The sequence below is a fragment of the Schistocerca piceifrons genome, chromosome 7 (assembly GCF_021461385.2).
Source record: "Schistocerca piceifrons isolate TAMUIC-IGC-003096 chromosome 7, iqSchPice1.1, whole genome shotgun sequence".
In the NCBI taxonomy this organism is placed as follows: domain Eukaryota; kingdom Metazoa; phylum Arthropoda; class Insecta; order Orthoptera; family Acrididae; genus Schistocerca; species Schistocerca piceifrons.
Window position 1 is genome coordinate 271,591,201 of NC_060144.1, and position 23,975 is coordinate 271,615,175.

At 39.1% G+C, this 23,975-nt stretch overlaps 1 protein-coding gene across 2 annotated transcripts in view; it reads right to left on the minus strand.

Annotated features, from left to right (window-relative positions):
• LOC124804951 (mast/stem cell growth factor receptor kita-like) overlaps nucleotides 1-23,975 on the minus strand; it is a 315,287-nt gene that overhangs the window by 220,257 nt on the left and 71,055 nt on the right. For both annotated transcript variants that reach the window (XM_047265338.1, XM_047265337.1), the window contains exons 3-5: nucleotides 23,831-23,966; nucleotides 7,824-7,960; nucleotides 6,009-6,168 (exon numbers count right to left, since the gene is read on the minus strand). In XM_047265338.1, the coding sequence (XP_047121294.1) occupies nucleotides 6,009-6,168; nucleotides 7,824-7,960; nucleotides 23,831-23,966 (433 nt within the window). The remainder of the gene's footprint in view (nucleotides 1-6,008; nucleotides 6,169-7,823; nucleotides 7,961-23,830; nucleotides 23,967-23,975) is intronic.

Genomic DNA, 23,975 nt, shown 5'->3' on the forward strand with positions numbered 1-23,975 from the left:
CGTAAGTGGTGTAGACAGCTTGCAGCTGGTCGGACTGAAATTTATGACGAACAAAGGAGTGGGAGACCTTCAATTTCTGAGGAGACAGTGTTGAACATTGAGCAAAGCATGCATGAAAATCAGCAGATCACCCTGGATGACCTATGCACGTTGGTTTCTGAGGTTTCCCGAACCACCACTCACAGAATTTTAACGCAAACATTGAACTACCAGAAGGTGTGCGCAAGATGGGCGTCACACACGCTGACTGAGGACCACATGCGGCGCCGAGTTGATGCTTCCCACACATTTCTTCACCGCCTTGCAGCCAACAACTTTCTGGACTCAATTGTCATGGGCCAGCCGATGTGGCCGAGTGGTTGTAGGCACTTCAGTCTGGAACTGTGCAACCGCTACGGTTGCACATTCAAATCCTGCCTCGGGCATGGATGTGTGTCATGTCCTTAGGTTAGTTAGGTTTAAGTAGTTGTAAGTTCTAGGGGACTGATGACCTCAGCTGCTAAGTCCCATAGTGCTCAGAGCCATTTGAACCATTTGAGCCAATTGTCATGGTGACAAAACCTGGGCATACCACTTTACACGTGAGACCAAGTAACAATCACACCAGTGGCAGCATCCTTCTTCACCAAAGCCTCGGAACAGTCTGCCAGTAAAGTCATGACAACCATATTTTGGGGTCGGAAAGGGACTGTTGGTCGACTTTACGCCCACTGGGACCACAATTAATGCTGACAGGTACTGTGAGACTCTGAAAAAACTCAAATGGGCAATTCAGAACCGGAGAGGAGGAATGTTGAGCAAGGGCGTACACATTCTCCATGACAATGCTCGCCCATACATTGCTCTGCAAACCGTTGTTCTCCTGCAACACTTTCAATGGAACATAATCACCCACACACCCTATAATCCTGACTTGGTGCCCAGTGACTATCACCTGTTCCCTAGGTTAAAAGAACATTCGCCCGGAAAGTGATTCAGCTCTGACGACGAGGTGAAAGAAGAGGTTCATAACTTTCTGAACAGCATGGTGGCGAGCTGGTATGACATGGGCATACAAAACCTGCCACAGCATCTACAAAAATGCATCGACAGAAATGGTGATTACATCAAAAAGTAGCTAAATGTTCTAGCTGTAAACTGATGTAAACCATTGTAGAAATAAACAGGTCAATGTATTTATAAAAAAATAGGAGACCTTACTTTTGGAATTACTCTCATATATCATTATGCCAAAGTATTTTGGATAGTTACTGTGGGTTGCTGGTTCACTGGATAATGTGATATTTAGTTATTAACCTATATGTATGACATACATAAACTAACATACTGATGACCAAGCCTCAGCATGTCTTGGACCACAACACTGTGTCCAAAAGACCACAGCTGTAGGTAGATTGGACTGGAATTTCTCTGACATATGAGCTGTCTATCACTCGAAAAATGGACCCATTTGATATGAGAACAATGTAAATATGTCTCCCTACCAGTCCCTTGACAGGTGCTGCATTCTGTTGTTAATTTCTAGAATTGTTTCAAAAGAAAAAGTAATGAACATAACAGTCACTGCCAAGATTGACTAAGCCAATGTTTGATTGATCAATCCAGATTGCAAAGAAAAATATCTGAGTGGAAATTGTGTTGAAGAAGATTCATATTCAGATAAACTGCAGCCCGCTACAATTTTTTGTCATCAATATTGTTGCTACAGATACTGATGCTGTTTAGGCTAGTGCATAAGTTCGTAGCTTTCTCTCTCTCTCTCTCTCTCTCTCTCTCTCTCTCTCTCTCTCACACACACACACACACACACACACACACACACACACACACTACTCTTCCACCCCCTCCCCCCCCCCCCCCAGTGGGTTTACTTATCAAATGTCATATTTTATTTGTAGTTCACTTTTGCTATGTGAGTTTACATATTGTCATTTTGAGATCATGAGAGGAACTGTGGACACTAGAAAATGACGTGCCAAGTGGACAAATTGGAACATTCCCGATGTATTCTTCTGCTTTCGTTTAACAGACAGATGACAGCAGCACAAGCAGTCAAAAATATTTGTGCCATGTATGGGGGTAAAGCCATTGGGCAGAGCACAATAAGAAAATGGTTTTCCCATTTTAAGGAGGATCATTTTGATGTTAGTGGCTCTCCATGTTCAGGAAGATCTTTGGGGTTTGATAAAGATTGTTTAAATGCATAATCCACATTAGTGTACTCGATAATTGTCAAATGTGATGAACTGTGACCATTCCATCACTGTGTTACATATTCATGCAAGGAGGAAGGTTCAAAAATTGGATACATGCATCCCTCCTTGCTTGTCATCAATTGGCTCTTGAACATCACCAATCATTCCTACCCTATATCATCACAGGTACTGAGAAATTGTGCCTACTTGCTATCATAAAGAAAAGAAAGGAATGGTTGAGCCTAAACAAAGCAGCAACTTCCCATATAAACATTTGCATGTATCCACAAAAGATAATGTTATGGCTCGATAAGTTCTTCACCTCAAAACCACTTGATTTCTATAGTCGCAGAATCATAAAGTTTTCTCAGGATTGGCAGACTTTTGTAAATAATGAAGGAGAATATATTATTAATGACAAAAGTCTGTTATATGTATTTTTTGTGTTTATTAACCTTTTGGGAATATGCTAAAAACTTATGCATCAACACAATGCAATTAAGTTCTGTTTTATTTGTATTATTCTTGTCATTTTTACAGATGAATCTCATGACAAAATAGCTCCCAACATGGATATCCAAGATTTATTTGGAGAAGATGAAACAATTTACTGTCAAAACAAGCACAAAAAAAAACAAATAGTACTGCCCTGTACGCAACATACTCTCTGCATGCCAGAATACTTTACAATTCTCCATACAAAAGTGCCAAATTATTTTTTTAAAAAAAGAAGGGGAATAGTTATAATTTCTGTCAGCATTATTTCAAAAGTTGTAATGTATCAAAGAACTAAAGTAAATATGAAAAATAAACCTTGAACCTTGGTCTCTTTTGAAGCGTGCTATCTTTTAAGATATATCAGATGCATAGGTGCCATTGGGGTTGCCAGATTTTTAATTTAAAAAAAGTGGAGTGATGGCTCATTACTTGCATATAACAATATTTTCAAAACTAAAATACAGATATATACAGGGTGTATAGATGGACAAGGAAAAAAAAATCCCAGATTTTTCCCGGATTTCCTGGTTAAAAATACACTTTCTCCTGGATGAAAATACACTTTTTCCGTGTTAAGTGACAGTATACTCTTCCTCAGCACTGTGAAACTCATCAGTCCTATGGTTTTATATGCAGGAGTAGAATTTCCTGGTACTTTAGAAAATGAAACTCAGAGTGGGGAAAACACGTTTTGAAAGACCTTTGATGTGCAGCAACATGTACGCTGCATATTTTCGTATTACGAAGGTATAAATTTGAATTCCACCGAACACCGCATGTTACTTTCCGAAACATTGAAATCGAGATTGCGATGCGCTTTTGTAAGACAGTCATAGCTCCTGCCGCGTGATCTCGCCAGCTGATGACAGCATAGGACATGTGATGTAGTCAGCCAATAGCAGGATCAGTAAGTAGTGCGAACACACAAGTAAGAAAAGTTAATGGTTTAAATTAATATACATAGCATTCACATATAATATTGGTCTCTAAGATTAATAAGCAGGAAGAGAAGCTAAGCTTCCATATATAATGTTGATCTTTTTTGCTCATGTTACACTTTCAGCTACATCACACAAATGTGCCAGTAAAACGACGTAAATGTCTGATCTTCTGGGCTCGAAATTCTTCTAAATGGTCGTCCTCAAAGAGTTGATTTTTAAATGAGAGTCAAACGCTTTGTAATTTAAGAAAATCATCGTGCATTCTCGCACATCATTCATCTTGCGTAAAAGGAAATCTGCTTTGAATGTAACGCTTTTCAAACCATCATTCGCAATATTTTCCCACGACCTATTAGAAATAGGTTCGTTTCAGCAGTTGCAAGAGAACGCCAAATAACAGGCGTCACCGCGCTTGCGCAGCTACGATGACGCAGGAAGGCCATATGTTCGTACGTGTAAAATATTAAATGATCTTACATATGGCATAAAATAAACAAGACATCAGATGATAGTTCAAGAGCGTCGGAATTTCGTCAACCATATTAAAACGCACAATTCGGCTTAAAATGCACATTCGTATGTAAATTTTCTTGGAGTACCAGTACTGTATTATCTCATGTTTGGTTCTTTATTATGGCACAATGCCATACGTGCACTTGAAATGCAGCGAACAGTTGAAACTAGCCAATAGTGTGAAATTAAACTCCTTGTTTCAAATAAATTGACTGCCTCAACAGAAAAGATTAATAAAAGTCAAATATCTTTACCAAACCGGCAAAAATAACTTCATTGTTCTGTCAGAAAGGTGGAAATAAAATCTGAAACTAATAACATATTTTAGAATTATGGGAACGTATTTTAATTCATTTGATAGCTTCTGGCCACGAAATTCCGTTTTGTTATCATTTAACGTGAGAGCAATAAACGAAGAGGAAGCAACAAAATCACTAAACGTAAACACAGGTCATGTGGACGCTCCCCACCTCAACTCAGACTGCTCTGTGCATCAGCCCCAGATTTACTATATTTCCGAGCCGAGGCAATATTAAGTAGTGGCGCCCAGCCACACTTCTGCAACCAGAAGCGGGAGAAGGTACGACTCATACGCGACTCAACTGCGCATGCTCAAAAGCCCGCCCGCAGCAGCTCAAACGAATCTAATTTAAACAGTTGTCACGTCACACTCATCGGAGGCAGTTTGTTGTTATAAAGCATTGCATAGTCTTCCTAAAGCCTTTGACACACTTTCCTGTTGGCAGACGCTTGTATAAGCACTGTTTTGTTGTTGTATATGGTACATTTCCTTTGCAACTTAAGTTTTATTATTTTCGTTTTATTTTTTCTCTCGTTCATGTTTTGTTGCTGCAGTATTATTCTGCAGTAGCGGGATACAGTAATATCCTTTGTTAGAGTATTGGTTCTTATCAGTCAAAATCACAAAAATGTAACTGAAAACTAAAACAATGAAAAATTTCTGGAATTCTTAACAATTCCCGGGTTTTTCCTGGTTTTCTCCCGGATGAAAAAATTCCCGGGTTTTTCCCAAATCTCCCGGTTGTCCCGGGTTGTATACACCCTGTATATACTGCATGAAAAATATGTAGCCCTTCCATATGCTTAGTTGAGTGCACAAAATATTAATAGAGCAGAAGTACATACTGCACAAAAAGTACCAATTTATCATGCTCAAGGCTAATCAAGCATATTCAGACTGATTGTAATTTATTTCACTGAACTGCCAGCACTTTTTAATAACTGAATATCACTCTTTTGCAGAAGAGTCTTTGATGGATCTTCTTTGGCACCAAACATTTTTAATTTGAAACTAATTTTGTAGGGAAGACTAACTGTCAAGAACACACTCCAATTCATGCTTGAATCAGACTGGAGACACTAGAGAAAGGAAGATGAATTACTATTGTTGGTTGATGCTTCAGCTTGGAGGCTCAATTCATGAAATTCAACATAACTAAAGAAACTACGACAATGCCATGTTTTGAGCAGATTAATATTTATTCCATAAAATATAATTTGTAACAGTTTTGAATCCAAAAATGAAGAATTATTTACTCCAAATAAAAAGTAAATAAATAATTTTTTTATTTACATAAAAAATGGAAGAACCTCATAATAACAGATTGTCTGGTAACCTGATATGCCTGTAACATTCTAAGTAATGGCGTAAGACTGAAATTCTTCTTTGTGGCTGGACCTCAAAGTGTTAATAAGAAACCATTCTCTTACAATAACAGTAAATCTTATTTATATATATACATGTCTAAAGGCTTTTGTGACTCAGTAGCTTAGAACATCAGCAAAATATTATTATAGATGGATGCAGTATGATAATTATGTTATAAAAGATTGGACTTACTTTTCACGTTTATACTAATGACGTAACTATGTGTTTCATCACATTGACCATCTGTCCCATATAGACAGCATGCATAATTTCCATTGTCAGTCAAAGATACACTGTGAATAACAAAGCCTTCCTTACTGACAGTGATTCGTTCGTCATCTTCAGGGAGAACCTTAAGCAGAGAACAAACACACTGAACATAGAAATAATGACTATATTATCTGTCATACTTTTATTGATATGAGTTAGTAAACACTGGAAGACATTATACATCCAACAAAATGACAAGATGGTTGTAGTACTGTAATTTCAATTATGTAGTGAATTTCTTGTTGTACTGTGAGTTTGCCTGTTTTGAAATGAGTTATGAGTCAATTCTAAATCCATCACAGGTGCTATCTTCATCTCATCAACTTAAAGAACCTTTAGCAATATGAAAAGGTTAGACAACAACTCACCACATAAAGGAGACCTTAAGTCACAAATAGGCACTACAAAAAGACTGTTACACATTTAAGCTTTCAGCAAAATGGCCTTACTCTGAAGTAGAAAACACACATGCATTCACACAACTACAACTCACACACACATGACCACTGTCTCTGGCCACTGTGGTTGGACTGTGGACAGCAACAGTACCTCATGGGAGCTGCAATCAAATGCTGGTGTTGGTAGGAAGGGTCCTGGTGGCACAGGCTGTGAAGCAGTTATTGAAGTGAAGCATGTGGTATTGGGCAGCATGCTCAACAACTGGGTGGCCCAGCTGTCTCTTGGCCACAGTTCATCAGTGGCCATTCATGTGGACAGACAGCTTATTAGTTGTCATGCCCTTGTAAAAAGCAGCACAGTGGTTGCAGCTTGGTTTGTGGATAATGTGACTGCTTTCACAGGCAACCTTGCCTCTGATGGAACAGGAGGTGCCCGTAACTGGAGTGGAGATGTGGTGGTGGAGGGATGTATAAGGCAGGCCTTGCATCTAGACGTATTTCATGGATGTGAGCCATGAGGTAAAGAGCTGTGAGCAGGGGTGGAGAAGAGACTGACAGGGATATTGTATAGTGGTGAGAGAGAGTGGACATGTGTGTGTGTGTGTGTGTGTGTGTGTGTGTGTGTGTGTGTGCACCTGTTTTGCTTGTGGGAATGTGCATGTACTTTTCACTTCGGAGGGAGACCTCTTGGTCAATAGCTTAATCATATAACAGTTTTCTCACTTGTCAGTGACTCAGTGTCTCCTCTACATGAATAGCAATCTACCCTATTCATAATACTGGAGCTACTCCATCATCAACTTTCCACTGTTCAAAAAAGCTTTAAACTTTTCTTACTTTCTTAATCAGTACTAGTTTTGTAGATGCTTGGTATGAAGCACAAAGCATACATACAGTGCCAGCACTACATGTGGAATACATGGAAGGGGGAACATGTTCCCACCACACTGCTCCTCACCTTACAAGAGTTTATTTGATGGGTGCAACTAGCTTTCAAACCTCCCCACACCCTTTTATGTTAGCAATGAAGATATTATGACAAACTGCTGATTACTGACAATTAGCTATTGGGTCTCCAGCAGGGTGGCAGTACTGAGCCATGAAAAGTTTTTGATGAACATCATATTCATAATTCTCTACCAGATAATAACACTTGTCGAAACATCACGGAATCTCACCACTGCCACCTAGAGACCTGAGAGCTTTCCAGCAGTATAATACACCAACAAAGTCTAGTTTCACAAATAGTGAATTAGTCTTTAATATTATAATTTGCAAATTTCTGTGAAATTCTATACAACTCTATAGCAGAAGACACACTAAATATAGATATACTCACCTCCGCAGCCTCTTCTAGTTTAATAAGGTGCAATTTGACATCTGGAGATGTAGGTCTGCAGGGTACTATGACAGTTCCTGATGGTTCAACGGTCACAAATATTCTTTTAGTTGCCATAGCAATTGGTTGCTGTTCATCTGGTAGAGCATAATAACAAAATTTTAGAGAACAATAAACCACACTGCCTCTGAACAATCTGAGCAAAAGTGTTCCATAAGACTACCAAGATCAAATAGTTAACAACATGCAACTATTACTTATTTTAGTCACAGGAATTAGTTACTGATAAAATTTTATTGATAAATGATTTATATGAAGGTCATCCTGAAAACAAAAAAGTTTCATTATACAAAATGCAAAATACAATATTTATTGGAGAAAACAATTCTGTTACATACACAAAGCTTCCTTCACTACTCTATATAATCACCTGCTAAATTTAAACATTTGCTGTATCTGGTCACAAGATTCAGAATTCCTGTGTTATATTCTTCCACCGACAATTGATTAAACCAGGTGATCGCTGAATTTAAACAAAAGACCAGTCACACATTTCTGCTGTGCAGATCAACTCTTTCTATTTAAAGAATCAACTGGCTTGTATGACAAGTGTGTTCATAATGCTGTGAGTGGAGGTCGCAAGAAGTTGGCCTTGTGCAGTTGGTGTGTGGTCAAAATGATTTAAAATCCCTATGACAGTGCCTTAAGGAATGTTATTTGATTTCTGAAAGCTCAAAATGTGAAACTGGAAAAAATTTGCCAGCAACTCAAAGCAGTCAGTGGTAATAATTTAATGAACAGAGCTCGAAATTCTGCATATTTGCATTTAACTGCATATAAATGCATACACAAGGTGTGGTCAAAAAGTGACAGTGCTTTCTGCTTTTCTTAAAAACTCATTATTTATTCACCAATGTCAACTTTGTCCACTTCAAAGTAGTCCCCCTCAGTTATAATACACTTGTTCCAGCATTTTTTCCAATGTTGGGAGCACTTTTGGAAATCATATTTTGTGACAGTGTTCAGCCCCTTCAGCGATTCTGTTTTTATCTCATCAATGATGACAAAATGATGTCCTTTCGTGGTTCTCTTCTGACTCAGAAATACAAAGAGGTTTTAGGGGGGCATGTCTGGCAAATACACTACATAATGGTTTTGTTTTTTGCCAAAAAATGAACATGCGTTGTCGTGTCAGTAGGAGCATTATTGTGATGAGATTTCCACGAGCAGTTTTGCCACAATGCTGATCGTTTTCTTTGGGTTGCTTCATGTAAATGACATGTAGCTTCCAGGCAGTATTACTTACTGACCTCACTTCCATAACCCAGGAATTCATCATGCACTATCCCATTGCAATTGACGAAAACAGTAAGAAGAACTTTCACAAGTTCTCAAACTTGTCAAACTTTTTGGTGTTAGCTTTTCAGGCAGTTTTCATTGGGACAATTGCGCTTTTGTTCCAACATCATGCCTGTATATCCATGTTTCATCAACTGTTTTAACATACTTTAGAAGATCTGGATCAATGTTGACTTGATTCAGCAATGTCTATGCGACAATGGTTTTGGTTGAAATCAAACAATTTTGGAACAAACTTTGCTGCTACATGTTTCACACCAAAAAACCCAAAACATTGCTTGGAATGAGGCAAGAATACACTGACATCATCAGCAACCTATCTGATGAAGATTTTCCAGAATCATTTTCTCTAACTCTTCAACATAGTCATCAGGAACTGATGTGCTAGGGCATCCAGGGGGTCATCATCTTCAACATCTTTCCGACCCTCTTTGAAATGTTTATACCACTTGTAAACTCCTGTCTTACTCTTAATAGATTTTCCAAAGACCATAATCAACATTTTTAATATGGTGCTGCACTTTATTGCATCTTTTTCGAAAGTAAAAATTCAATGAGCACTCACATACACGTATAGCATTTTTGACTGTCAACAATCAACTAAACATTGAAAACAGCTGAAAATGCAAACATACGTCATGAACGTACGTACCAATGAAAATAAAAACGTTTTGAAAATCACATGTATACAGACCACAAAATTAAAGATTCCTGTAACTTTTTGATCACACCTCACAGATGGGTTTACAGTGCATATTTAACTAATTCACTCATATTTATGCACATGTTTTACTTCTACAGCAATGATTCATGAAATAAAAATATTTTACAGCCATACTATAAGAAGAAGAGAAAATAAGAAGCAAATTCTTTTTTATTGCTCTGTTTGCACAGAAGAATTTATCTATCATGTTTCTAAATCCATAAAAGGGCGCCAAAAAATGAGGACAACATAACTGTCAATGATAAGCAGTTCCTGAAACATGTCACTCAACATCTTAAGAAACTAAATAAAGTTCAGTAATAATACAGCAAACCTTTAAAGTTCAGTGGAGCCATCAATATGGTTTGTATCATGTTACAAACATGGCACAAAAATTACATTTTCAATAATAAAAAAGTATCATTTTAGTTAACTTTTAAAATTGTGTTGTTACTCAGAACTTTTGAAATATTAGTGAGAGGAGAAAGACTATTATAATGCCAAAGGAGAAGAGCAGTATGCATATTTACTTCAACAGTGGATTGATGGAAATCCTAGACTAACAAGAGATGTAAATATAGTACTGTGCCAAGTGTGTGAAAAACAAGACATTTTATTTTTGTATTTTCATAATATTTTAAAAATCAATGCAATTTTTGAGTTAGTGGTCGTCTTTATTTCACAAAAATAAACTCAAGTTATTTTTATACCACTGTCTTAGGTGCCCTGTGAGAAAAAATTCCAGATACCACATTTATAAACAGCTGCCCACAGAAATGCTTTTAATAAAAATATCTCCAGATCCAAACACCATTTCCAAAAGCACTCCCTGCAAGCAGAAGTGGAAACAATGGCAACAATAATTTACTGAAAAATATCTGCAAAAGGATTAGTTTCAGCCAACATCCCTTTCAACAAAGTAAATAATGTAGAATTTTGAACATTCCTGGAGAAACATTCTGAATGAAACACACCTAATGAATCAAGAAAATCAAATAATGGAAAGTCTAGGTTGGAATACCAACACTTATAAAAAGGATAGATTGCTACTCACTGTAAAGATGACACACTGAGTTGCAGACAGTATAAAAAGGATAGATTGCTACTCACTGTAAAGATGACACACTGAGCTGCAGACAGTCATAACAAAAAGACTGTTAGATGCTAAACTTTCAGCCGCAGGCACACCTCACACACAAATGACTGCTATCTCTGGCCACTACAGCAGATAGGAGTAACAGAGTATTGGACAGAAGAGCACTGTCTGGAGCACTGCAAAAGGTGGCACACCAAGGCTCCCAGGCACAGTATTAGGAGGCTGTGGGGAGGGGAGGGGAGGGGGGGTGGCACAGGAAGGAGGAAAAGACAGGATCAGAGAAAAAAAGCATGGTGGTTGCACTGGCAGTGATGAAGAATGGTGAGGTTGGAGGATGTGAATTGGGAGGAGTTTATAGGACAGATGGGGCAGAAACTGTTGGGTGGAGAGTGTGGGGACTGCAGGTTATTGTGTATTGAGGCCAGAAGAATTTTGGGAGCAGAGAATATGTTGTAAAGATAATTCCCATCCAAGCAGTTCAGAAAAGCTAGTGCCAGAGGGAAGGATCCGGGTGGCCTGGATTGTGAAGCAGCCATTAAAATCAAGTATGTTATATACAGCTGTATGTTGTACCACAGGGTGGGAGACACTGCCTTTGGCCACAGTTTGGCGGTAACCATTCATCCTGGTAGACAGCTGGTTGGTTGCTATACTAGTATAAAAATCTGTGCAATGATTGCAGCAGAGCTGGTAAATGACATGGCTGCTTTCAGGTAAATGACAGGGCTGCTTTCACAGATAGCAGGTGCTCTAAGGGGTTACAATAAGCTTTGACAGGATTGAAATAGGAAGTGCTGAATGGGTGGACTGGGCAGGTCTTGCAATTAGTCTTCCACATGGATAAGATCCCTGTGGCATGGGGCTGGGCTGGGCTTGGTAGTAGCATAGGGATGGGCTAGGATGCTAGGATGTTGTGGAGGTTGGGTAGGTGATGCAACCCCACTTTAGGAGGGGTGGGGAAGATCATAAGTAAGATATCCATCATTTCAGGTCATGAAGATAGATAATCACAGACCTGACAATGAATGTGTTCCAGTCCAGGGTGGAAACGAGTAATGAGGTGGGCACTCCTACGCAGCTGGTTCTTGGGAGTGGTGGGAAGATTGAGGGTGTGTGAGTATATGGCACAAGAAATCTGTTTGTGGTGTAGGCCTGGTGGCAGTACCTGTCTGTGAAGGCATTTGTGAGACTTTCAGCATACTGCGCAAGATAATTCCTGTCACTGCAGATATGCCGTACCTTGGTGGCCGGGCTGTATGGCAGGGATTTTTTGGTGTGGAAGGGATGATAGCTGTCAAAATGCAGGCACTGGTGGCGAGTGGTGGCAGCAGTGCGGATGGAACCATCAGAGAGGAGGTCAACTTTCAGAAAGGTGGCATGCAGGGTTGAGGAAGGCCAGATGAAGCAGATGGGAGAGAAGGAGTTGAGGTTGTAAAGGAATGACAATAGAGTGTCTTGGCCCTGAGTCCAGATAATGCAGATATCATCCAAGAACATGAACCAGACCAGGAATTTGGGGTTTTTGGCATGTTCAGAAAGTTTCCTCTAGGTGACCCATAAACAGGTTGGTATAGGAGGTCACCATGCAGGTGCTCACAGCTCTACTACAGATTTGTTTGCATACCTTCCTTTCAAAGGAGAAGTAGTTCTGAGGAGGAATTTGGCAGTTCATTTGGAGTATGAACGGCATTGGGAGAGTGGGGATCCATGAGGTAAATGGGTGGGGATGATGGAGAAATGCTGAAGGAAGTGGTTGGTATCTTTGACGTGGGAAGCTAGATTTTGAGCAGTTGGTTTGAGGTGTTAGTCAATGAGGCACAACACCCAGCTACAATGGGGCATCCAACACCCAGCTACAATGGGGCATCCAGGATTCTGTGGTTTGTGGATTCTGGGGAGCATGTAGAAGGTGTGTCTGCAGGGCATCATGGGGGTGTGGAGGGAAATGGATTCAGAGGACAGGTTCTGGGAAGGGTCTAAGGCTTAGGCAAGGATTGGAGGCTATGTTGGACTTCTGGGATACTCTGGAAGAGTTTATAGGTGGATGAGCCAGACAACTGGCAAAGGCCTTCCACCAGGTAATCCCTGTAATTCATAGTGACCCTGTTTAAACCTTTGTCTGCAGGTAGAATGATTAGGTGAGGATCTGTTTTAGGCTGTGTACAGCTGCCCTCCTTCCTTCTGCTGAAAGGTTAGTGTTCTTACAAAAAGACTTGGGGAAGGGGAAGGTGGGGGGGGAGGGTGGGGGGGAGAGGATCAAAGTTTGATGGTTGTATGAACAGGGAGAGACAAGGTTCAATGTTGGGAATAGGTAGACTTCAGTTGAAGGGGTTGGTGATGAGTGATGAAGAAGTGTTTCCAATGCAGAGAGCGGAAAAAGAAGAGCAGGTCTTTGACAAGCCCAGCATCACTAAATTTGGGTGTAAGGCTGAAGGTGAGGCCTCTGGAAGGGCCTGAAACTTCTGTGGAGCTGAGGACTTTGGTGGGAAGGTTAACAACAGTGTTCTGGGAGTGTTTCCGATCTTGATTTGGTGGAGCATTAGTAAGAAATTTTGCATAATGTGGCAAGTTGAAAATATCAGCTATGTAGACCTGGGTGCTGTGAGGAGCTGAAGAGGAGGAATACAGTGGGTAGGATAGAGCTTCGATATTGCTGCTCAGCCACAGGGTGGTGAGTAGCAACCTATCCTTTTCAAAATTGTTGATATTCCAAACCAGACTGCATTATTTGACCCTGCCTAATGCTGTTTCTTCCCCCCAACAACCCTGTGAAGTTTTTCTGTGTCATCATCACTAATACCTTCTCTACTCCCCCCATAAAAACCTCTCATTCTCTGACACTCAGACCACACTGTATCAACCATCTTGTCTGCACATAACATATGGCTGTCTATCTACATCTATACTCTGCAAACTATCGTGAGGTGCATGGCAGAGGCTATGACCCACTGTACCAATTATTACGGTTTTTCGTGTTCCATATCATATGGAGCACAGGAAGAATGATTGTTTGAATTCCTACATGCATTCAGTAATTATTCTAATCTTACCCTCACAATCCCAATGCAGGGGGTTGCAGAGTAAGCATTTAAAGCCAATTCCTGAAACTTTGTCAATAGACTTTCTCGGGATAGTTTAGTCTATCTTCAAGAGTCTTACCATTCAGTTCCTTCAGTATCTCTGTGACACTCTCCCATAAATAAAACAAACCAGTGCCCATTTGTGCTGTCCTGCTCTGCATAGGTTCAATATCCCCAGTCAGTTCTATCTGATGCGGGTCTCACACACTTGAGCAATATTCTAGAACCAGTTATACAAGTGATTTGTAAGCAGTCTCCTACATAGACTGTTTGCACTTCCCCAGGATTCTACCAATAAACCAAATTCTACCACCTGCTTTACCTATGACTGAACCTATGTGGCCATGTCATTTCATATCCCCACAAAGCATTACACCCAGGTATTTGTACGAGTTGGGTGATTCCAACAGTGCCTCATTGATGTTATAGCCATACAATACTATGGTCCTTTTTTTTTGTGAAGTGCACAATTTTACATTTTTGAACATTTAGAGCAAGTTGCTAATTCTGTACCACTTTGAAATCTTATCAAGATGTGATTGAATATTTATACAGCTTCTTTCAGATAGTACTTCATTGTAGATTATCATCTGCAAGCCTGAATTTACTATTAATATTTTCTCCAAAGTCATTAATATACAACATGAGCAGCAAGTGTCCCAACACATTTCTCTGGGGCACACCCAAAGTTACTTCTATAGCCGATGATGACTGTCCATCCAAGATAATATGCTGCGTCCTCCCCAGTAATAAGTCCTCAATCCAGTCACAAATTTCACTTCATACTCCATATGATCGTAATTTTGACAATAGGCATTGGTGTGGTACTGAGTCAAATGCTTTTCGGAAATCAAGAAATCTGCATCTACCTAGATGCCTTGATCCAAAGCTTTCAGTACATCACGTGAGAAAAGTGTGACTTGGGTTTTACATGATCGATGTTTTCGAAATCCACACTAGCTGGCATTGAGGTGATCACTCTATTCAGGATACCTCACTAAGTTTAAGTTCATAATATGTTCTAAAACCATACAACAAATCAATGTCAAGGATATTGAACAGTAGTTTTGTGGATCACTTCTACTACTCTTCTTGTAGACAGGTATGACCTGTGCCTTTCTCCAAGAACTGCACACAGTTTTTCTTTTGAGTTCTCATGTGAGACTTCTCAAGCCTAAAATTCTTCCCACCAATAATTGACTTATTCTTATTGATCCCATTTCCTACCTCATTCTCGCATACTTGCATATGTTATTTTCAACGCGTACTTATGCACACGAACTTGTGAATCTTGATGTAACAATTCTCATCCCATCTGTTTTGATCCTATTTCCTCGTGTTTTTTGAGTATTCTTTGCATGTATTTTTAAGCATTTTCATGTATTGGTGCATATTTGTGCATATTTTTACGTATTAGTGTCTATATTCACTTATTCTTGCATATTTTTTCGTGTCTGTAGGTATTTTTAGCATCATTTCTGCTATCTAGCACCTCATACAACCTCCTAAAACCTTCATTTGCCCATTTCCTACATCATTTCCCAGTTCCCCAATGCAATTCCTGCCACTATAGACCCCTGCTCCACTTTTCTGCACCAGTTCAGGAATGTATCCCTTTCCCTCATTAAAACCCAGTCCCACATCCTGTTGCTTAACCCTTCTAATACCGTGGGGTCTACAATGACCCCAGGCCGTAATTTTCTGTAAAATATACCTTATTTCTTATTCCTAAAAATTATGAAAAATTCAGACTTTTCCTGAATTAAGTAATGGGTTCGTAATATAGTAATATAAGTTTTTGAAAATATTTAGTTTTGCAGAAAATGAAGAGAGAACCACTGAATACCATTGGGGTTAAATGTGACCCCATTTCTGTCTTGCGGTATTATTACCCAATAATGCTGCACTGAATCCGTAACTGTTGCTGTATTTCCTTTGTTTTATTCTTGTAAATATTGTTGTAACGTGTGATTGTTGCCAATACTTTATAAGCCGACAGTTATTTGTTCCATACAAGTGGAGACTACTATTGTGTGTGTTGCATTTAGTGCAAAATGTCTCGTCACCTTACCAAAGATGAAGTGCTTGAAATATTACTGCAGGATAATCCTCTAACTGGAGAATCAAATAGTGATATCAGCAATATAGCTTCTGATGTCTCGAGCAGCAATGGAGAAATTGATGTCTTAGAAGAGAATATTCCTCAATCAGACGGAAGTTCAGAAGAAGATTTGGACAGTGCAGATGTCCAGCCTGAACAGGAAGTAACACATATTTCTGACTGTTATGTGTAAGTACACATTGTATTTTTGTAAATGTGCATTAGGGTCTTGCGCCAAGATATACCCTTTGTATTTTTAATTTTTTTAATTTTGTGTAGGTCTAAAAACAAAGAAGAATTGTGGCACAAACACGAGTTGAGAAGAGCTTGTGGAAGAGAAGAGAGATGGAACATAATGCGAGTAAAGCCAGGCCCAACAAAACTCGCAGTGAAAAATGTAGACTCCATAGAATCAGCTTTTCAGTTGTTTCTTAGGAGAAACATTGTTGATGTAATTCTAAAGTGGACTAACAAAGAGGGTACTCTTGTTTACGGTAGTAAATGGAAACTAGTAGATCCCATTGAAATGAAGTGCTTTATCGGTGTCTTGATCCTAACAGGTGCTTACAAAGCCCATAATGAAGCAGTTACACATCTGTGGAACAAAGAGGATGGTATACCCATTTTTAGTGAAGCAATGGCTAGAAATCGCTTTACGCAAATTTCAAGGTGCATCCGATTTGATGACGCAGATGTGAGACGTTGCAACCATGCTTCTGACAAGCTGGCTCCCCCATTAGAGAACTATTTGAAATGTGGGTACACACATTTCAAGAAGCATATGTTCCTCACAGCAACGTAACGATTGATGAACAACTTGTGGCATTTCGTGGTGGATGTCAATTTCGGCAATATATGCCTTCAAAACCATGAAAATATGGGTTGAAATTATGGGTTGTATGTGATAGTGCAACGGCTTATGTTCTCAATCTCCAAGTTTACACGGGTCGACAAGAAAATGAATCTCCTGAAGTTTGTCAAGGCAAGAATGTTGTTTTAGATATGGTGAAAAGCTTAGAAAACAGTGGCAGAAATGTAACAACTGACAATTTTTTCACTAGCCTTAGTTTGGCGAGAGAACTTCTGAAAATCAATCTCACACTCTTAGGAACAATTAGAAAAAATAAAGTGGAACTACCACAAGATTTCACTCAGACCAAAGGTCAAGTCAAATATTCATCTATTTTTGGATTCCAAGAGCATGCTTCAATTGTTTCATATTGTCCAAAAAAGGGAAAAGTTGTAACTTTGCTCAGTACAATGCATTCAAGGAAGGAAGTGGAAGATCGTGAAGAATGCAAGCCAGTAATGATTCTGGTTTATAATAAAACAAAATCAGCAGTAGATACCATGGACAAACTGGTTAGAACATACACTACAAAGAGGATGAGCAGAAAGTGGCCAATGGTATTATTTTACAACATGATTGATATCAGTGCACTGAATGCATTTATCATATGGCTACATCTTACACCAGCCTGGGCAGAAAGAACCAACTACAAGAGATGGGCATTTCTCATAGAATTAGGAAAGCAGCTCATTGGAAGAAAGCCCAACAAAATTATTTCTGCAGTACTTCTATCGACAGTACAGAAAAAAAGAGGAAGGTGTCCGTTTTGTAAAAGGTCTGAGAATAGAAAAGTCAGCGATAAATGTTCAAAATGTGGATGTTCTGTGTGTAAAAACCACTCTGCAATTTATTACTATAAGCGTAATGCGTCATAAATGTCAATTTGGAATTTAATCAAAAATGTTTGTAGTTTCATGAGAATCGTTTGTAAATTTTACGGAAATAAATAATTTAAAAAGATATGCATTTTAATTTAATGTAATGTCACTGACATCATGTTTTAGATTATGGAAAAAATAAGGAATGTGGTTTTATTCTACCATTATTAAAACTATCCTTAATAAGAAATAAATTCCGCTGGGGGTCACTAAAGACCCCAATGGTACTCAGTGTAACAAAAAATACTCGGTATTAGAAGGGTTAAATATTGCCTAAACAATAGAATCCTGCCCAATGGGCTAGCAATAAAAATTCCTTTCACAATGACTTTCACCTTTTCAGATGCCTCCAGTCCCTGTCCTTCACGATCCTGGTGCAGCAAAAACACATATCCATGACACAGGCAACCCAGAACCAACTCTGCTCCAATGTACCATTACTGTGCAATCCCTACAGCATACATCACATCTCTGAAATCGAATTCCTTGTTCTTCAGCGTCTGGAAGAGAATTCCAGACACTATGAACATATATTATCCAACCTCCTGACATCCTGCTACCACTTTCAGGCACCAGTATCCAAGCCCTATCCTACCCACAGTGTTCCTCCTTTTTAACTACTCATAGCAACCAAATCCTGCATAGCTGAACTTTTCAACTTGCCACATTCCCCAAAACTTCCTACAAACAATCCACCAACTCCAGCACTGAAACACTCTTGGAACATTGTTGTCAACCTTTCCATGAAAATCCTCAGCCTCACAGATGTTTCAGTTCTATCCAAAGGCCTCACTTTCAACACTACACAAAAGATTAACCACATTGTACTTGTGAACGACCTACTCGCCTTCTCCCAGTCTTTGCAATGGAAACACTTCTTTGTTGCTAATCCCTCCAAATTAGTGACAAGGAAGTGTTTCCATTGCAAAAACTGGGAGAAGGAGAGTAGGTCTTTCACAAGTACAACATGGATGTACCTACATGTACAACCACCTAGTCCGGTCACAAACATCACCTATAACTTCAAACTACCTGTGAACTACCTGTGAAACCAGTCATGTGATCTACAATCTAAGCTGCTACCACTGTGCTGCATTGTATGTGGGCATGACAATCAACAAGTTGTCTCTCCGCAAAAATGGCCACTGACAAACTGTGGCCACAAACAAGTGGACAACCATGTTGCAGAGCGTGCCGCCCAACACGACATTCTTCATTTTAATGACTGCTTCACAGCCTGTGCCATATGGATCCTTCCCACCAACACAGCTTTTCAGAATTGAGCAGTGGGAACTCTCGCTACAATGTACCCTATGTTCCTGTAATTCTCCTGGCCTCAACCTTCAACAGTCATTGTCCTTACCCATCTAGCCCCTTCCCTGTCCCCATTCCAGCACTACGCAAACCTCTATTCCACTAATTCACCCAGTCTTTTTACTTCTTTTCTTTTCCACTCACCCCCACCTCTCCCTCTCCCCCGTCTCCACCGTTCACCATCTAACCTACCAACTACAACGATCTGACCTACCTCTTCAATGTGCAGGGAGTCTCCATGCTCATATAGTGGAATACTGCAATATGACATGTACAACAGCACTTCCGTGATTGTATTCCAACAATTAATGTATTACCAAGACTTGAAGTACATGGTAGTTGTGTCAGATTTGCAATCCTTCACTCTGGAGTATCCTACACATATTCGGATAGGTTTAAGCAATGAGAATATGAGAATGGGCTGGTTGAGCTGGTCACCATAGGTACATATCCTCATGTTGCAGTACTTGGTAAGTAGACCACATGTACACAAATATGTGTGTGTGTGTGTGTGTGTGTGTGTGTGTGTGTGTGTGTGTGTGTGTGTGTGTGTGTGTGGGTGTGGGTGTGTGTGTGTGTGTGGGTGGGTGTATGAGAGAGAGAGAGAGAGAGAGAGGGGGGGGGGGGGAGGGAGGGAGAGTGAGAAAGAGTGAGTGGGGGGGACAATTTCCTTAATCCAACATACGACATTTTTTGGAATTTGTATGTCTTGAACCACGTTCATTCAGCCTCTTGAAGACGAACAAAGGAATAGTAAATAAAGAAATGATGTCACAGAAAAAGTCACAAAATTAGCGTAAAACAAAATCACTTACAATGTTATGATACTTTTCCTATTTTCCCACACTGTTGACTAATAACCAACTGGTCGTACTAAAACTGCAAGATAGTATTAATTTTAACTATCCTTTTGAAGAATTTATGTGGTCAAGATATTAAAATAATGAAACACTATTTATAGCTTTCATGTGAGTATCTTTAATAAAGTCTAGTCCCTTGCACATTAAAATTCACACTTTTTTTGGCCACAACAGGTAACATTAGTCAGCTCAGCATAGTAGAGATAGAAAATGTGAATTTCTGCAGTACGTGCACATATCTATACCAATAATAAATATGTAAAACTGCCATGTCTGCCTGTTTGAACATGCTTCTCCAAAACTACTAGATGAATTATCATGAGTTTTTGCACATAACTCTACTATAGCATGGGGCACCATACAGGCTTTATTTCAGAAGAATCAAATCACAGAATATAATACTGTGATTTAAATTTTATCTAAAGCTGCCATATCTGTCTGTTGATCGTGCTTATCTCCAAACTATCACATGAATTTTCATGGGGTTTTCACAGGTAACTTGAGCATAGCTTGGAGCACTATAGAGGCTTTAATTCATCAAAATTGGATTATGGAAAAAAACATCATAACTGAAAATTTTATCCATACTGATATTAGAAATGTGAAAGTAGCTCTGTTTGTTAAATTTTCATGACTAATCTGCTGAAACAATTTAAGTGAAATTCGGTAAGGAAGTAGCTTTAACCCTGAGGAAGAACACAGTTGCTTTAGAAAGTGTATAATACAAGATACTGTTTCATTTGAAGAATATTACATGAATTAGGAAAAAACATTTGATCTTGAAAAAGCTATTTAATCTTTAACTTTTGATTTTTATCATATTTTTGTATGTTATGCGATTTGAAGAAATGAACACTGTGATGTGGTTTGAAGAAATGAACACAATTCTTACACAATCTTCAATGTTTTTAATCCATACTTCTATGCAATTTGTTGCATAATGTACATGTTCTGTAATGTATAGCTACTTCAATAGCCCTGTATCATCGGCTACGTATGTTGCATGACGATGTCATGATTTATACCAACCAGAGATGTTAATTGTATTCTGTGGTGTAGTGGCGCATGTGCATGGTGATAAGTGAATCACAGCTATCAAGCAGCTATAATGCCAGCCACCATGGACACTGTGTTTTGCTTATGTTCTTGTGGTTTTCTATGTGTTGTTTATTCCTTGGAGAGTGAATTTTTTGTATGTTCACTGTTTTTAGTTCTGTTCTCTTACTGCTTACTGTCAACCAGTAATTAGCTTCTTCTGACTCATGAGTATTTTTGCATTTTGGAACAATTTCATTATTGTGTTCCAAACCAGCTATTCATTGCCTGTAACAGTCTGTTGTATAACCTAGTTAAATAATCACAGTTATTCACCAACAAAGGATTCTTAATCCAGTGTAATCTCTCCCTTCAGAAGAAAAAGTTATTCAAAAGTCAATTCTTTTAAAGATATGTGAAAGAATAGACACCCACAGAATCAAAGATGTGAAATATATTATGTAAATTGAAGGTGGAGGGGGGGGGGGGGGGGGGGCGGGGGGAAGGAAAGGTAACTGTTGATGTCAGTTGCAGCAGGACTTTATGTGGAATCATTAGCAACAAGTGGAAATGTGTGCTGGACCAGGATCTGAGCCCAGGATCTCCTGCTTACTAAGCAGTTGCACTAACTACTGCATCATCCAGACACAATGTCTATCAAAACTGTGTCGATTATCTTGGAATGCCTCCCAGCCAACCCACATTCCCATATGACTCACATTCCTGTACTAAGATAGTCCACTCAATTACAATAAACACTGTGTCCGGATGGTGCATTGGTTAAATGCCTAGTAAGCAGGAGATCCTGGATTTACATTCTGGTCTGGAAACCATTTTCACTCATCACCGCTGATTCTGCATGAAGTCCTGATGCAGATGATATCAATACTTCATTACCTTTCCCTTTCTTTCTCTCTCCTCCACCTTCAATTTACCTGTATGTATCACAGCTGCAGATACCATGTGGAGTCTGTTTTTTCAGACATGTCCAAAAGAACAGACATTATGCATTCATATAAATGTAACACTTACCAGGCCAAAAGTTAGAGGCAGTACCCCAGTGAAATGGACTGACAAGATGTGCTTCACTTTCGATGCCATGAAGCAAAACATGGCAAACGCAGCACTCCTCATGCACCCAAAACTTGATAATCTCTTGGTGCTAGTGGTGGACGCGAGCCAAACAGCTACTGGTGCTACATTGCAACAATGTCACATGGTTTGTGGCAACTGCTTACATGCTCCTCGTGTGGATTGTCACTGTCACAAGAGAAGTGGAATACCTACGACCTGAACTCCTGGCTGTGTATGAGTCAGTGCCTACTTCCAGCCACAGATAGAAACAAGAGAAATCACAATCCACACAGATCATGAACTGTTAAACTATACCTTCAAATGAAACAGCAACAACTGCTCAACTCAATAATACAATCACCTTGTACTTACTATGGACATTAAATACATTTATGGCATTAACAATGTAGTGGCTGACTGTCTCTTGCATGTCAGCAGTGTATCGAGGCCTACAGATTTTTTGAAACTCACAAAGACTCAACAGGAGGACCAAGAGCTCCAGACTTTTCATCAAGAATGCTACTTCAGCTGAATGCAACAGCATGATGGACAGGTGTGTGCTCTTACCTGTGCCCCTCTGAACACAGTGCTCAGTAGCGATGCTGCACCTGCTGATGCATTCTGCATCGCGACAGCTTGGAAGGGGAGATTGGAGTGCAGATCACAAGCTATGCTTACCTGAACAGGCAGACACAGGAGAGTAGCTGATGTTATTGCACCTACAGTACCTTTCTTACTCACCATTGCTCATCATAACAAAAATTCTGATACACAAGCACAACTATGACTAACAGATAGTTTATTATATATGTCATTATTTTGGCTTTAAACAAAAAGAGAGATATTTAAGAGATTCAAAAGAGAGAACAAAAGTAATCAGGAAATTTAAAATCCAAATTATACTGAAGAAGGAATGTACAGACAACGAGCAAACAAAGAAACTGAAAAGTATGCCAACATATATTCAGATATGAAAAAATTCAGCCTAAATTTCTATAGACATTCTAAAAGAATGGAACAAATAAGATTTACCAGGCAGGTTGTGGAATACTATGAAACTCAAAGCAACAAAAAATTGTAAAAATAAAATGGATGGGTGCAGCAAAAGAAGATCCAATGACTGCATGAATAACACAACATAGTGTACCACACAGGAAAATATTTAGGCAGAGAATTCGTGATTGGATGGTTGGGCCAGGCAGAAATATCCAAGAAGATGGGTACACCTTGTTCTGACAAGTGGAAAAAACCGCATTCCAAGAGAATGACAGTCTTACAGACGCAAAGGAGAGCTAAAACAAATTCTGAAAGTGTATCACACTGTACATTGCATAGTCCAGTAGGGCTCCAACATGAATAATTATAATAATATATCATTATTAAAGTTGTAACAAATATAAGTGACAAATAAGTCAGGCCTACTGTAAATCACTGATGTTTTTTAAATATTATTAATGCAGTCTAAAATGAAAGAAGTGAACAGTGAATGAGAGAGTCATGGCACAATTTAATAAAAAAATATTTACTTAGCCTTCAATCTAAGTCACAATATGGCTTGTTAACTCAATACCGATGACATATTGTAGCACGTGCACTGCCATGCATTGCACAATAGTTTGTACAAAATTTATGACCAATAAGTATTTAGTATCATTACCTTTCACATAAATATATACTTGATTTTTTATTTTATTGTAGTTATTTTCTGTGTAGCATATGTAATACCCAACATCTAGATAATTAGCTTGATATCTCTTCAGAATTGTCTTGTGGTGCTCATTGGTTACATTCACCTGAAACAA